The 16714-nt window shown below is 36.9% G+C and overlaps 2 protein-coding genes and 1 long non-coding RNA gene across 3 annotated transcripts; 1 reads left to right on the top strand and 2 right to left on the bottom strand.

The window, feature by feature from the left end:
- Nucleotides 1-622: 622 nt before the first annotated feature.
- Nucleotides 623-1897, top strand: LOC140991253 (uncharacterized). The gene is made up of 2 exons (XM_073461188.1): nucleotides 623-685; nucleotides 746-1897. The coding sequence occupies exons 1-2, from the start codon at nucleotides 623-625 to the stop codon at nucleotides 1895-1897; spliced, it is 1215 nt and encodes a 404-aa protein (XP_073317289.1).
- Nucleotides 1898-7408: 5511 nt separating this feature from the next.
- Nucleotides 7409-8944, bottom strand: LOC140956296 (uncharacterized). The gene is made up of 3 exons (XR_012171422.1): nucleotides 8841-8944; nucleotides 8209-8268; nucleotides 7409-7682 (listed from the first exon to the last, which is right to left on the bottom strand). It is a non-coding gene; the product is annotated as an uncharacterized lncRNA (long non-coding RNA).
- Nucleotides 8945-14815: 5871 nt separating this feature from the next.
- On the bottom strand, nucleotides 14816-15619 carry LOC140991252 (uncharacterized). The gene has a single exon (XM_073461187.1). The coding sequence runs from the start codon at nucleotides 15617-15619 to the stop codon at nucleotides 14816-14818; it is 804 nt and encodes a 267-aa protein (XP_073317288.1).
- Nucleotides 15620-16714: the final 1095 nt, after the last annotated feature.

Here is a 16714-nt window from a genome sequence, read left to right as displayed (position 1 = left end):
TGACGAAGAATTAATGGCAGAACAAGTTCAAAGAACCCTCAGGGAATTAGCTAATCCTAATATTATTCAGCAGCCATTATGCATTCAATTCCCTACTACTGAAGCTACTTTTGAATTAAAATCGGGTTTGATTCATTTATCGCCTACTTTCCGTGGTCTTGCAGGTGAAGATCCTCACAAACATCTGAAAGAGTTTCCTATTGTGTGCACATCCATGAAACCACAAGGGATTACTGAGGAGCAAATCTCATTGCGAGCTTTTCCATTCTCTTTAGACGACAAAGCTAAGGATTGGCTCTATTGCTTGCCATCTGTGATGATAACGACTTGGGACAATATGAAACAACAATTTTTGGAGAAGTTCTTCCCAGCTTCACGCACAGCAAATATCAGGAAGGACATTTGTAGGATTAGACAGCTGCAAGTGGAGACTTTATATGAATATTGGGAGAGATTTAAGAAATTGTGTGCCAGTTGTCCTCAACATCAGATTCCAGAACAGCTCCTAGTCAAATATTTCTACGATGGTCTCTCACTTTTCAATAGGAACATGATTGATGCTGCAAGTTGAGGTGCGTTGGTAAACAAAACACCTTAAGAGGCACGAGCCCTAATATCCAACATGGCTGCCAATGCACAGCAGTTTGGAACTAGGCAAGATAACCTCCCACAACAAGTTAATGAGGTAAGAACTAATCCTATCGATCAAAAGTTAGATTCTTTGACATCACTTTTGGAGAAGTAGGTTGTAGGACAGGTACAACATGCCAAAGTTTGTGGGGTATGCACAATGGTTGGACATTCGACGGACATGTGCCCTACACTACTGGAGGATCCCCCACAACAAGTTAATGCAAGCGACGGATTTCCTGGACAACCTCAGCGCCGATACGATCCATATTCTAATAGCTTCAATCCAGGATGGAAAGATCACCCGAATTTCAGCTATAGGAATCAAGGAGGTCAACAAGGATATCCACAGCAAAATTTTCACAAACATCCATCACCTGCGCAAGCCTCTAACTCAGTTATGTCCATAGATGAAATTGTGAAGGCCTTAGCTGAGAACAATCAAAAATTTCAACGAGAAACGAGGGCTAGCAATCTGAATTTGAGCACTCAACTGGGACAGTTGGCGACTGCAATTCACAAGTTGGAAGCACGAAATTTAAGTAGTCTACCTTCTCATATAGTGGTGAATCCAAGGGAGAATGTGAGTGCAATTACTTCGAGAAATTGTAAAGAATTGGAGGTTCAAGAGATTGGGCTACAAACTTCAGCCAAGCTAAAGGAAGAAAATGAAATAAAAGTTGAGGATAGAATAATCAAGCAAGATGATGCTCCGAAAGGTAAGTTTTCTCCTCTATTTGAGTATAAACCTATTCCCCTATTCCCTCTTGCATTGAATAGGAAATGTAGAAGTATTAAGGAGTTGAATGACACTTTACGAAGAGGCGAGGTAAATATTCCTTCATTAGATGCTATTAAACCAGTACCTCGTTGTACTAAATTTTTAAAAGAATTGTGTACTACACAAAAGAGAAATAAGTTGAAGGGCTGTAAAAGAGAAAAGGTAGGAGAACATGTTTATGATGTTATTCAAAAAACTATTCCTTTCAAATGCAGTGATCCAAGTATGTTTTCTATCCCTTGTACTACTGGCGATACTAGACTTGAAAAGGCCATGTTGGATTTGGGTGCTTCTATCAATGTCATGCCTGATTCTGTTTATAATTATTTGGAACTTAGACCTCTGACGGAAAATGGAGTTGTGATTCAGTTGGCTGATAGGTCCACTGTTTATGCTAGAGGTGTAATTGAAGATGTTCTTGTGAAAGTTGAAAATTTGTTTTTCCTACTGACTTTTATGTGCTTGACATGGAAAATGATGATTTAAACTGTCATATTTTGCTAGGAAGACCATTTTCGAAAACTTCAAAGTCTGTCATAGATTAAATAGTGGTACTCTTACTATGGAATTTGATGGTGAGATTGCTAAGTTTAATATTTATGATACCATGAAATATCCCCTTAGTGAAAGAACTATTAATACTCTTGATATCGCTAATCACTTGTCACAAGAAAATCCAAAAATTGTTGATAAAAATGATTTAGAGGAGATTATTGAAAGACTTTTTGAAAATTCTAATACTCGATTTCCTTTCTCTGATTCGCAGACATCTAAATTGAGCGAAAACTTCATCCAGATCGACCCAAGCATATACTCGTGAAAAAAGGAGGAAAAATTCCAGGGTTAGGGATTTCCAAGAAATTCAAAGAAAACAGTCACATGCTGAAATTTGCTATGAAAATATTCAAGTGGAATAAAGTGGAAAAAGTGACCATCTATGAATCACCATGAGCAACAAGAAAGAATGAAGTCGAGCCAACGACAATAAATAGAGGCGTTGATTGAGAATCAACCCAATTTTTATTTTTATTATTTTGAGTTTTTCCTTTTCTTTTTTTTAAAATAGTACAATTTTTGTTACATTTGTGCAGAAGATGTCTTCTAACAAAGCGTGACCACGCCTTATAAGAATACCACTTCTGCGATCACACAAAATTTTTTTTTTTTGAGGTCTTAAACGCAGATGAAGTCTTTTAACAAGGCGTGATCACGCCTTCTTCGTACACTTCCTCTGTAGTCCCAACACAGTAGATGTCTTTTGACAAGGCATGATCACGTCTTGTCCGAAAACATCTTTTGAAAAAAAAAATTTGCTTTAAACGCAGTAGATATTTTCTAATAAGGCGTGATCATGCCTTATGAGCAAACATCTTCTGGTTTTGAAAAATTTTGGACATACACGCAGAAGATGTCTCTTAACAAGGCGTGATCACGCCTTGTAAGAAAACATCTTCTGATGTTGTCTCAAGGGCAAATAAAAAAATTTTTTAAAAAGAAACTAAATTTTACTTTCATTTTATTTAACCCTATTTTTTTCACCCCTTTCACATCTTCTCTCAGCAGCTTTCATCATCGATCCACCATTTCTCTCGCCACAGCAATAGAAAGCTTTGCTCTACAATGCCCAACAATTTTCTGGGGAGTTCTCTAAATTTCCTTGTGTTTTTACTGTTTGTGTTGTGCATTTACTTTTTGTGTCATTGGGGACATTGCCACATATAGGTGTGGGAGGGGTATATAGCCTTATTTCTCGTTTCAATTTCTATTTTTCTCATTTTTTGCATGTTTAATTTAAAAAAAATTAAAAAAAAATTGTGACATTGTTAGTTCCAAGCACCTAGTTCATTTATTATCTCTTTCTTCTGAATCCTGATTGCCTCCGATGCGAATAAAAAATAATGTTTTCTTTGCGTGTAAATGTTTTTGCATCCTCACTTTTGCATTATAAATAAGTTGTTCTTGATGATAGTTAGAGAGGATAAGTGTGTGGGATTTAACACAATTGCTATATTTTTTTTGGTGAGCTTTGAGCCTATGAGCAATCATGATATCATGCTCCATTTTCTTTGATTGTGTGTTGTCATTGCATTGTTAATTTTTCTAGAACTTGCATTGTTATACATGTCTTTTTCAACACTTTATGATGGATTAGGTGCATAGACAAAATGATCAGGACATTGGTTCAAACCATTTTCTTCCGCATCATCTGATATGTTCTTTGAGCCTACCCTGATTCATAGACACCTAGTGAACCAAGTTTGAGCCTCAGCTTTTTTTCTTTGAATAAAAATAACCACATTATAAGTCGTGATAAATCCTTTTTGTTGATTATCCCCCTTTTTGAACCTTGAATTGGAGAATCATGTAAACTTTTCACAAATAGCATCACTCAATCCAAAATAGTGTGAATTGTTGGGATTTAATCAATCTCGAATCCTTATAGTCACTGTCTACAAAAAAAATAAAATAAAATAAAACAAAAAAAGAGAAAAAAAGAAAGAGAAAGAAGAGAAGTAGACGAAGTCAGAAAGCAAAGAAGAGCAAAAAAAAACATAAAAAAATAATAAAATGCTCTTGATTGTTATAATTAGATATAAGAGTTTTTGGATACATTTTTATTTTTGTGAGAAAAGTTTGATATGGTTTCTCTAATTCCATAGCTCATTGTTTCCTTTTATCCTACCTTACCACTAGCCACGTTACAACTCATTTATAGCCCTTTTTGTTTGTGTGTTTTAATTCATTCATTTAGTGGAAGGATGCGATATATTTGCAAGCTTATGATAAAAATTTTCAATGTATTTGACATGAGAGTTTGTTGATATATTTCCTAGACACTAATGAGCGGAATGAACGGATCTTGTGAAGAGTTGTTAAATCCCATGCATTTTAATTTCTACACATTTTGATTGCAGTGAATAGTGATTGTTCATGATGTTATTTTGTGAGATGCTCTGAAATTAAAATGTCTTGTTCCATGAAAAATGTTTTGGATAAGTATAGGAAGCGGAAGGAGGACGAAAAATTGAGATAATGAGTTGATCTATTTTATGCTTGAGGGCAAGCATCGTTTAGGTGTGGGAGATTTTGATAGACTTGTAATAGTTAGTATTTTTATTTTCATATTTCCCATTATTCCAACCTCTGATATGTTTAATTGATACATTTTTGTGTAATTTTATTTTAGGAGGAACTTTTACGGTCTTGGAGCAAATTTGAGTTAAAAATGTGATGTTTATCATATTTGAAGTTTTCAAGATAGAGTTTTGAAAGAGAATGGTCAAACCAGAAAGGTCCTGGAACAAGGCGTGGCCATGCCTTGTGATTATGTTTCAGCTGCCTAAAATTGCAAGAAGTGAAAAATCTGATTTTGTTAAGATTATGCAAGATTTGAAAGAATTAATTACGGAGTCTGGTTTAGTAGAAATTCTTAGAGGGAAACTCTATATAAGATATTATCTATTATTTTATATTTTAAGATTTAGGGTTTATTAAGAAATTAGTGGCCTTTTTAGCTTCATTTTAGACCCAAATCATACTACTCCACGTAAGAAAAAGGGGCGGCCTTAGAATATCAATTCACCATTCCATCCTCACGTACGTAGCTGAAGGCGCAGGACTTCCAGATTTTCCCAACAAAATAGTTTGCATTTCTTTATCTTTTCTTATTTATTTTTATGGATATTGTAGATCAAACTATGTTAGGCTAATTTTCCAACTATGATTCAAGGGATAGTCTACTATTTTAATTTTATCACTGTGAGGTTTTTGCACATTAATTTATTATTCTTGTTTGCCCAAGTATTCCTTGATTTATGATTTAATTATATGAATGTTATACGTCAATTAATCTGACAATTTAATTTGATGTATGATTTTCTAATGCTAACCATGAATTCAGTGATCCGTAATTGTCATGAACGATTGGTACGTGAGTATCAATAGGTTAGATGTGTTGTGATGTCATAACATGTGTAATCTAAATAAATTGATGGAACTAGATCATCCAATTGCAGCTATCTCGGTCGTTAGATTTTAGGATTAACTGTTTTCACGAAACTAAAATGATATCTTTAATTAATATGGAACGCTATCGTGCCCAGTTGATTATTTGTAAGTTTTGACTGGATGCTGGGTTTGGTCAAGTAATTTAAGAAAACACAAGAATTTTAGTGGCTATTTCTATTATTCTAAGGTTAATTGCTTGGAATAACATGAATAAATGATTGGTTAACCGATGAACAGTGAGATAATTAAATAGTAGAATCCCCTAGAAACAGTATTTTCTCATAATAAATTCTTCAATTTATTCTCGTCGATTAATTTTCAATTCTAGATCCTGTATTTTTCTTGCTTGGTAATTTTAGTTTAGGTTATTTTATTTAGTAATTATCAAAACAAATCCCCCTTTTTATTTTTATTATAAAAAAAAATAAATCTACTGTTCCATGTGGATTCGACCCTACTCACCATTACACTCCTTTTTATTTAAAAGAGTAGGAATTAATTTGGTGGTCAACGACAGCACACCAATCCTTAATTTTCTCGCGGATTAAATGACAATGAATATCTATATGTTTGGTGCGTTCATGATATAATGGGTTGGCAACAATGTGAATGGCGGCTTGATTGTCACAATGTAGTAAAGTAGGAGTATCAAATTGCAGTCCCATGTCAATGAGGAGGCCGCATAGCCACACAATTTCACAAGTTGTGGAAGCCATGGACCTATATTCAGCCTCCGCCGAAGATCGAGAGATTGTGTTCTGTTTCTTGGACTTCCAAGAAATTGGTGAATCACCAAGTGTAACAAGATAGCCAGAAACAGATTTATGACTCATTGGACATGAGGCCCAGTCTGAATCACAGTAGGCATATAGGCGAAAATCACAAGAAGAGGAGAAGAAAATACCCATGCCTGGGGAGCCTTTAAGTTAGCCAATGATCCTTTCAGCAGCATGCAAGTGAGAAGTCTTGGGGGCCTGAATAAATTGACTAAGGTGGTGCACTGCAAAACAAATGTCTGGACGAGTAATTGTGAGATAAATTAGGCGTCCAATAAATCGCTGATACACAGTGGGATCATCTAGAACCGAGTCAGGGACTGGATAAATGCACGTGGAAGCGAAGTTTTTGTCAAATTCAGGTGTGGTTAACTTTAGATGTTGTTCCATAGGAGTAGAGTGAGGCTTACAACTAGCCATGCCAACTTCAGAAATTAACTCAAGGGCATATTTGCGTTGGTTTAAATAGATTCCATGTTTCGATCGAGACACCTAAAAAATATTTGAGATTGCCCAAATCTTTAATCGCAAAATGGGAGTGAAGATAAGCCTTCAATGCTGCAATAGTAGTATAATCATTCCCTGATATAACGATGTCATCGACATAAACCAATAGAATGGTAATAAGGGCGGCTTGGCGCTTAATGAAAAGTGAATGATCATGTACAGACTGGATGAAACCATGTTGGATCATCACATAACAGAATTTTGAATTCCATTGTCGTGAGGCCTGCTTCAAACCGTACAGGGATTTCAGTAGTTTGCAGGCATGATTTTTTTGTTTGATTGTTCAAAACCTTGAGGAATGGACATGTAGATGTCTTCTGTGAGATCTCATTGTAAAAATGCATTGGTCACATCCATTTGGAATAATGGCCAATTATTTGCAGCAGCAATGGAAAGGAGGCATCGGACAGAGACGATTTTGGCAACAGGAGAGAATGTGCCATGATAATCTATGCCATATTGTTGAGTGTAGCCCTTGGCAACAAGCCGAGCTTTGAATTTGTTGATACTCCCATCGGCATTGTACTTAATCTTATAAATCCAACGACAACTAACAGTTTTCTTGCTCGTAGGAAAGGGTACAATTGCCCATGTTTTGTTAGCCTCAAGGGCTTCAATTTCAACTTCCATAGCCTTTTGCCAACGTGGATCAGTGGAGGCTTCTTTATAAGAAGTTGGTTCGGAGATTTGTGAAATGGAGTGTGGCGCCCCAAACCTTGCCACGTAATCATACAACATGTGACGTCATATGCATAAATTTTTCGTTTCGACGACGTAATAATATAATGCATATACGACAAAATAGTGCAATTACCACACTATCTACGTCAGTGTAGCAGAAACAGTATAACAAATACACACATACAACTCAAATAAGACAATAAGCTATACTGTCTCTATTTCCTATCAACTACAGGACTGTTTGACTAGACACACCTAGTCCTTCACCACTATCATGTCTCACGGCATAATCCTGTAACCTGTCCGACAAAAACATCCTCCAAAAGGTGAGCATACACAATAATCGTCATCGTAATACATAACAGTTATATTAACAACATAAAATATAACTTGAATGATAACAGAAATACTCCCTTTGTTGCCTCTGGACAATCAAGTCACCAACCATCCACGACATCAACAACATCACTCTCATACTACTGCAACGACAACATCGACGATACGTCGCACCCCAACTCCGGCGACCAATATCATCGAACGAACAACAACATCGACGATACGTCGCACCCCAACACTGGCGACAGTAATATCGTCGAACGAATAATATCAACGATACGTCGCACCCCAATTCCGGCGACAGCAATATCGTTGAACGAAAAACATCAACGTGACGTCTCCCAACAACGACAGCCAACAACATCAACAATAATAAACAACAGCAAATATAATATCAAATCATCCAATTCCAGTGATTTATCATCTTCAACGCAATAGTATTCATCAATACTAAAGAATAACAACATATGCTCGTACGTCAACACGTACCTGATAATCGAGTATATATAAAATTTGACTATTTCTTTGACCCCGAGGCTTGTGATGTATCTAAATAATTCAAAAACAATTATGAGACCAGAGGCTTGTGATGTATCTAAATAATTCAACAACAATTATGAGACCATTGTCACCGTATCAACATAATCATAACAGCCTCAATATATCTCATCAAATGGCCCAACAACAATTAATTCAACAAAATATAAAACTCGATTATAACTTCTTATCGTTCAACAATTTAATATTCTGATATATTTAATTCGCAATACTACCATCAAATACACCCTAATTAATTAACTTCAAATAATAGGCTATTTTACAACATCCGTTAAACTATGAAAACTTTATATCAACGTGTAGCCTATACTTCGTAGACTTCGAAGATATAATCAGAATAAATAACAACTGACAAACAACTCTCCAATCTCAATCAAACGATTAAAAATCTCTAATTATAATAAATTAGGAATAATTCAAAACAACATCACTATAATCTTCTCTACTTCGTTAAAATTATACACTATTCAACAATTTTCAATTTCTGTATAATTTAACAATTTATCGGATTTATTCCAGAAATTGATGAATTTCAAACATCACCAAAACTATAAAATTTATACCTCAAATCGAAGACCTCGTATCAACGATCTCAGAACTGAAGTCGGTTCGTCGATTGGATAAACCGATAAATCGCAAGATCGAAAAGAAAATCTGAAAACTATTTTCTCTCGTATGCTCTATCGATGGTCTTTATCTTCTGTTTATTTGAGTCGGTGGAATTCATATTCAACTCAAATCAATTTTTTTTATTTTTTATATTATATTAATAAGATAATATAATATAAAATATTTAACATTTTTAATACCGGTATATTCCTTCGGACTGGTCAAACTATCAAATTTTCGAAAACTCAAAACATGAAACTTCTATATCTTTGAGTTTTCTACGTTATATCCAAATTTCAAATCATTTGGATTTCATATGACAAAAAATATGTCATATCTCATTCTTTAAAACTCATTAATTATTTAGTAATATCACATTACTAAATCAACAACTCGTAATATTTACTTCAGGCATTACATGGAGGAAAGAAAAGATTGGTGTGATGGAGAGATATGACTGTAACCAAGGTATTGTGATAAGTCATATGGTGGATTTGTAGAAGAAGAAGTATTTATAGTAGAACAAATGAAGTCCTTTGTCCAAATGGGTGGTCTTGATTGTCGGGAAGGTCGTTTATGAGGAATGTGAGGCGAATTCTGAGATGGGGGGCTAGGAGTTGGAACAAGCAAGGTTGAAGTCAAGGCATCATCATCATGAACATCAGAATTCAGTGAGGGCCAAGGAGAAAAAATGGTAGAAGATTGGGGTATGGTGGCAAATGGGAATATGCCCTCGTGAAAAATTGCATCTTGTGACACTATGAATCGTTTGGTTGAAGGATCAAGGAGTTTAAATCCCTTTTGATGAGGTGGAAATCCAAGAAAGACGTTAGAATTGGCTCGAACATCAAACTTATGGCTTGGACGAAGGTTGGTGGCATAGAATAGGCAACCAAACACTTTAATGTGAGCAAATGTTGGAGCTTTCTTGAAAAGAACTCCATATGGTGTTTTGTTTTCAAGCAGGGGAGTGGGAGTACGATTGATCAAATATACTGCGTGTAAAACACATTCACCCCAATATATATCAGGAATGGAACCTTGAAATTTAAGGGCTTGAGCAACATTGAGTATATGTCGGTGCTTGCGTTCAACAAGCCAGTTTTTTTGGGGCGTATATGAACATGAACTCTGATGGATGATGCCAAGAGAAGTGAAAAGGTCATGACACTCAGAGTTAAAAAATTCAGAACCATTGTTTGTCCTAACAGTTTGAATTTGAGTTTGAAAGTGAGTCGAAACAAAAGCAAAGAATTGTTTTAGGATTAGGAGAGTATCAGATTTGAAATGCATCAAGAATACCCACGTACACCTCGAAAAATCATCTACGACGGTCAAAAAATATTTGGCACCTTCATGAGTGGGTTCACGATATGGACCCCATATTTCCATGTGGACAAGATGAAAACAATGAGGTGATGTATGTCTCTTAACAGCAGGAAATGAAATTCGAGTCTGCTTGGCAATGGGACGTATATTGCAATGTTGTGTGAGTTTGTATTGGGATATGAAGGGCAAATATTGTAAGCGAGTAACTGACATATGGCCAAATATTTTGTGCCAAAGATCAATGTTATTATTCAAGTGAGAAGAGATATGACAAGTAGCTACATGTTTCGAATTAGAGGTAAGGGGAGTACATGATGAATTAGCTACAGAGAGTGGGATTTGCAAGGTAATATAAGCCATATCTGAGTCTACCAATCCCCATTATCTTCCCAGTCAAGATTTCCTGAAACAAACATAAGGATGGATAGAACACAACACAACATTGATTGTCTTTGGTGAATTGAGAAATGGATAGAAGGTTAAATTTGAATGCAGGAACATGGAGCACTTTTGATAATTCATAAGATGATGATAGCTGAATGGAGCCAGTAGAAGTGACGGGGATAGAATTATCATTTGGTAGGTACTGATCCAGCTGAAGAAAGGCATGGTTGAAGATTTTGAAGGCCAGTAGAGGTACCTGAAATATGAGCATTTGCACCACTGTCCAATATCCATTCGTTAGTGGCCGAAAAAGACAGTAAACTAGTAGCCATACCTGCTAATTTTGCTGATGGTGGATAGTTTATGGTTGAATTCTCAATGAGACTAAGAATTTGTGCATATTGAGTAGGGGTGAAATGTGCTGCAGAAGATGGGATAGACTGTGATACAGCAGGAGTTGTGGATGCATCACTGATCGGGTTGTGAGCAACTGTTTGTCGATTCCTTGAAGTGGGCTTAAAACTCTTGTTTTGAGGAAAATTTCTGTGTAGCTTATGTAGAACCCGTAACTTAGACTGCGTATAAGTCATGCATAATTCTAGTATTTAAATTAAAATGATTTTTTATTGCATGAGTTTCTAAATTTAATTATTTTACGTAGTAGTTTAAATTTTTATCGTCTCAGTTATTTCAGTAAGGCCGGACTGGAGTTGGAGTTTTGAGATAGAATTTAAGATTCAGAAAACATTTCCAGAATTTATTTTAACTAGCAAGTAAGTTAATTTAAGCAAAAATGAGGTTTAAGGAATTAATTAAGTTACTTGAGGTGAGTAGGAAATAAGTTTATTTAAGTTCCATAATTAAGGGGTAATTCACTAAATTAATTAAAGGATTAGTGAGGCTTTTAAGGATTATAAATTTACTAGCTAGAAAATATTTCCCCTCCATTTATAAGTAAACTTTCGGCCACCCGTTAGTGGATTAAGCAATTATATTCCAACTCACCTTTGACCCATTCTAAGTTATTGCTAACATTTTTAATTATTAATCCACCTTAATTAATTAATACTAGATCACTATCCTAGCCTTGATTAACATGTAGAATCGGCCACCTCACCCCCAACAAACACACCAACAAATCATTTGATATCAAACCAAAATTCAAAATTCAAATGGTGGACTTGGTCTTGCTTTTTCCCTATATCTTGCAACCATTTCCCTCACTCTACTAACCACCATTTCCCCTCCCCATCACCAAAAATTTGAGAGCATTTCAGAGTGTAAAACCGTGAGAATTCAGTGGGAGATAGAGAGAAAAAAATCGAGTAAGAAACAAGGTAGAAAAGAAAGCGCTCCACCTCCTCCGCGCCGTATCGTCTCATTCTTTCGTTTTTCTTTCAAACGAAACCAGGCATGCATATGTTCTTCCTTGACTCTTCAATCAAGTCCTATTATCATTTATTTTCATCACATGATCATGTTTTGATAAGCAAAAACCGAAATACATCAAGAATTTTTCAGAAAATAAACATGCAGATTTTCGGTTTCCATGACAAGCTTCACGGGTTCTCTTGTTTTGTTGTTCAGGTGGATGGTTCGATCCCAGGCTCCCAAGGAAACTCCTAGGCATGTACTAGGACATGTTAGGAACACATTTGTCCATTTGTTCGAGTCCCATGTTGGCCAAAATCAAGAAATGATAGCAACTCCACAAACGTGTCCCATTGTGCATTCGATTTTTCCTTGTTGCTGTCAAAGGTGATGGATCTGGTCCTGGCTGCCCTAAGGGCTATAGCCATGATTAGAACCTCTCCTTGTGATTTCTAAGACGTGACTAAGTCGCCCTTTTTGGAGGCTTGGTTCATGGTGAATCGGTTTTTACAAAAAAACGCAAGAACAGCCCCAGCACCCCTTCGGCCCCTCATTTTTTGACAGCATGTGTGTTTCGAATTTGGTGGAATGGTGTGGATCTTGTTTGGCCTATGGCCCTTAGCCACAGTTCATACCATGCCCCTAGATGTCTATATCGTGCCATGGTCAATCAAATGGCCACTGGAACGACACGAGACAGCAAATGAAACACAACACTACACACGCATGCATGAGTGTTCTTGGTTGGAGTTTTCTGATGTTTGCTGGAATGGTGCGAATGGTGGCTGGCCTAGGGCCCTTAGCCATGGTTTAAATCATTCCTTGGGATGTTGGTAAGAGTCTCTGGTCGGTGGTTCAAGTCCCAATGGCCGGTAGTCTCGAAAACGACACAAGAAAAGCAAATGTACAGCTGCTGTATTTCTGGACAGCAACTTGCGGTGACGGTTCAGTGGCTCGTTTGAGTTCTTGGTTGGCTTTTAGCCCATAGCCTTGGACTGGATAGTGCCTCCCCTAGTTAGGAAGGTCATGTTTTTGGCCGTTTGTGATTCGGATCATTTTTGAGGTCATACGAGAATTTACGGTGCGATGTGCCAAATTGATTCTCGAAAGAGCGTTTCATGTTTTGGCCTCCATCCACCTAGATTTCGACCCTCACCATTTTAGGGGTACTACTTCATCATTTTAAGCGTATTTTTNGGCCTAGGGCCCTTAGCCATGGTTCAAATCATTCCTTGGGATGTTAGTAAGAGTCTCTGGTTGGTGGTTCAAGTCCCAATGGCCGGTAGTCTCGAAAACGACACAAGAAAAGCAAATGTACAGCTGCTGTATTTCTGGACAGCAACTTGCGGTGACGGTTCAGTGGCTCGTTTGAGTCCTTGGTTGGCTTTTAGCCCATGGCCTTGGACTGGACAGTGCCTCCCCTAGTTAGGAAGGTCATGTTTTTGGCCGTTTGTGACTCGGATCATTTTTGAGGTCGTACGAGAATTTACGGTGCGATGTACCGAATTGATTCTCGAAAGAGCGTTTCATGTTTTGGCCTCCATCCACCTAGATTTCGACCCTCATCATTTTAGGGGTACTACTTCATCATTTTAAGCGCATTTTAATCATGACTATATGATGTTTCAGTGTTGGTTCGGGTTGCNCCTTGGACTGGACAGTGCCTAATTGAGTTAGGAAGGTCATGTTTTTTGCCGTTTGTGATTCGAATCATTTTTGAGGTCGTACGAGAATTTACGGTGCGATGTGCCAAATTGACTCTTGAAAGAGCGTTTCATGTTTTGGCCTCCATTCACCTAGATTTCTTCCCTCACCATTTTTGGAGCATTATTTCATCATTTTAAGCGTATTTTAATCATGACTATATGATGGTTCAGTGTTGGTTCGGGTTGGTTCGGGGTCATGATTAAATACGGAGTCGTTGGACGTAATTGTCGCATTTTCGGATTTAATTGCATAGTTGGACATTATAAAGCTATTGCATATTTTTCATGGCACATTTAGGTTGCAGCGAGCCTGGGAGCGATCCAATCCAATCAGTAAAATTATGATATGATATTTAATTATGTTAATTAATTATACTACGTGCAAAAATACAAATTTTGAGATTTATGCGATATTGCTTGTGGTCACTCTACTATCATGATTAAATCCGGTCGCCAGTTACCGGTCAGTTCAGTTGTTTCACCCAGTATACTGTGGCAGTAGTCTGATCAGACATACATTATTAAGTCCGGTCGCCAGTTACCGGTCAGTTCAGTTCAGGGACCACTTGCGTAGACCATAATCTCACAAGAAAATTTTTACAAGTTATTTCATGACAGGTCTCCAAGGAGCAACCATTTTCATTTATGATTTCTCAGTTCAGTTATGCACGTATTATAATTATTCATGACACGTTATTTTTACGATATGCCTCATGACATGATATCCTCACTTGCATGCAAGCTTATTATTTATCTACTTGTTATTTACGATATATGCATGTTGAGTCTTTAGACTCACTAGACTTGATTGTTGTAGGTGCTGATGATGATTTCGGGATCGAGGGCGGGGACCAGTGAGCCAGCTCGAGTCGGCAGTTGTAGGACCCGAGGACCTCAGTCCAGCATTTATTATTAGTCGATTGCTCAGACATTTTTATATATTGTTGAATAAATTTTTAACTGTTGTTTCGAAAAATGTTAATTTCTTCCGCTGCTACTTTGAACACCAAACTTTATTTATCAGTTCAATTCTGAATGAGGCAATTTTATTTATTTAAAAAGAAAATTTTTAAATTTTCCGCAATTTTTCAAGCACGGATTTTTAGGCCTTTACAGCTTATGCTCCGGAGGGTAACCAATCAAGCGAAAACAATTGTTCTTTGTTTCTTTGTATGTCCTAGTACGGAGCAATGATCACACTTGATGATCTCTGAATACTTGGAGGATGAAGAATAAAATGCTGTTGTGGGTGCATCTGCAATGGGTTGGAAGACCAGCACATTTCGGTGTGCTTCTTCTTGACAAACAAGTGAGTATGCTTGACTCACCAACGGGAGTGGATGCATCAAGAGGATCTGATTTCTAACAGAGCTATAACTGTCATTAAGACCCATGAGAAACTGAATTAAGCGTTGTTGTTGCTCATGTTCAACATATGCTCTGGAATTGGGACAATCACAAGACGGAGAAGTGATTAATGAAGCTAGCTCATCCCATAGATGCTTGAGCTTCGAGAAATATACTGAAACAGTGACCGATCTCTGGGATAGTCGAACAATGTCTCGATGAATTGTATAAATTCTAGAACCACAAATTTTGTCAAATCGTTCCTTAAGATCTGCCCAACCGCTTGATGCTTCACTCGCGTAGACTAGTCCGTAGAAAAACTCTATAGAAACCAAAGAAAACAACCAAGACAATACAACTGCATTACATCGCTCCCACTGATATAACGTTGGAGAATTCGGAGCTGGTTTACTACAGGTTCCATTAATTAATCCAAGCTTATTCTTCGCGTGGAGCGCGATTTTCATTGCTCTGCTCCAAATACTATAATTCTCATATCCAATCAATGGATCAACAACAAGAGACGTACCAGGAGCATCAGATGGATGCAAATATAATGGATCGTTGAAGGTAAAGGTGGAAATCGGATTCGCCATGATCTTCGAGCAAAAAAATTCAATGTACGCGAGATTCCTCGAAATTATGCAAGAGCATAGCTGAATCACTCAACAGCAGAGCTCCCGACCTGTATACGCATCAAAATTGGAAAAAAATGCTCTGATACCATGTTAATATGTGTACAGATTGGGATCGCATTGTAACTGCTCTTGTGTTTTATTAATCTCAAAGATGGTTTCTGTAAAGTGTGTATCAAGCATTTATACATGTTCTAACTAATGCTCTATTGACTATGTTGACTAAGTATTCAAAACACACTTTTGGTTGGTACTAAGTGACACTGGTTCGAGATCCAATTATAAAAATATCATACTCCAACTCCAAAAAAAAAACATCAAAGTTCAAACCTACTTGGTTTTTTTATATTTATTCAAGAAATCCTTGTAAATGTATTTGACCATAGTAAGCTGAAAGCAGCACTTGAAATGGGTAAAAAGAACCAGACAAAAAGAACACCAGGATAAAACAAATACCGGTCAAGTTGAAGACATGCTAGTCTTTGACCATTAACCTGTAAGAGCGACATTGAGAGCACTATATACATCTATGCCGATTTGTGCTTCAGCCTTCTCAACATTAGTTGTTGCTGAACTTAGCTTTTGTTGGAACTCAGAAAGACCTTTCTGAACTAGATTTGCATCGATGCGGTCAACTGGTGTGGCCTTAACAGCTATTATATCGGCAACAGAGTTTGCGTGGACAAAAGCAAACCTACTGCTCAGAAAATATTTTGTCACAACATTACCCTCATGAACCGATAAAATACCAGGTTTTAGTTCAGCAATCGTAGCTACATGACCCAGTAAAACACCCATCTGTCCGGTAGTCGCTGGGACTATGACCATATCAACCTGAAAAGATAAGAGAGATGTAGATTGAGGTGAGGTTAAAATAGTTACTAAGGCCCGAAAATGATATTAGAAAAAAGTTTCTCAACAACCAATATCAAAGTTTAAAATATCGTTCAGAGAGTTTTATGTGATATATTGCTCGTTCTCATTTCAGTAATGGTTTTCGTTATTTTCTGTTTCTTAGTCAAAAATATATTTCACCCTTAGGCCTTTCATTCTAAT

Source organism: Primulina huaijiensis, chromosome 13 (genome assembly GCF_012295235.1).
Source record: "Primulina huaijiensis isolate GDHJ02 chromosome 13, ASM1229523v2, whole genome shotgun sequence".
NCBI classification, from domain to species: Eukaryota; Viridiplantae; Streptophyta; class Magnoliopsida; order Lamiales; family Gesneriaceae; genus Primulina; species Primulina huaijiensis.
Note: the sequence above shows the minus strand (reverse complement) of the source record. Positions and strands in the feature narration are given on the sequence as shown.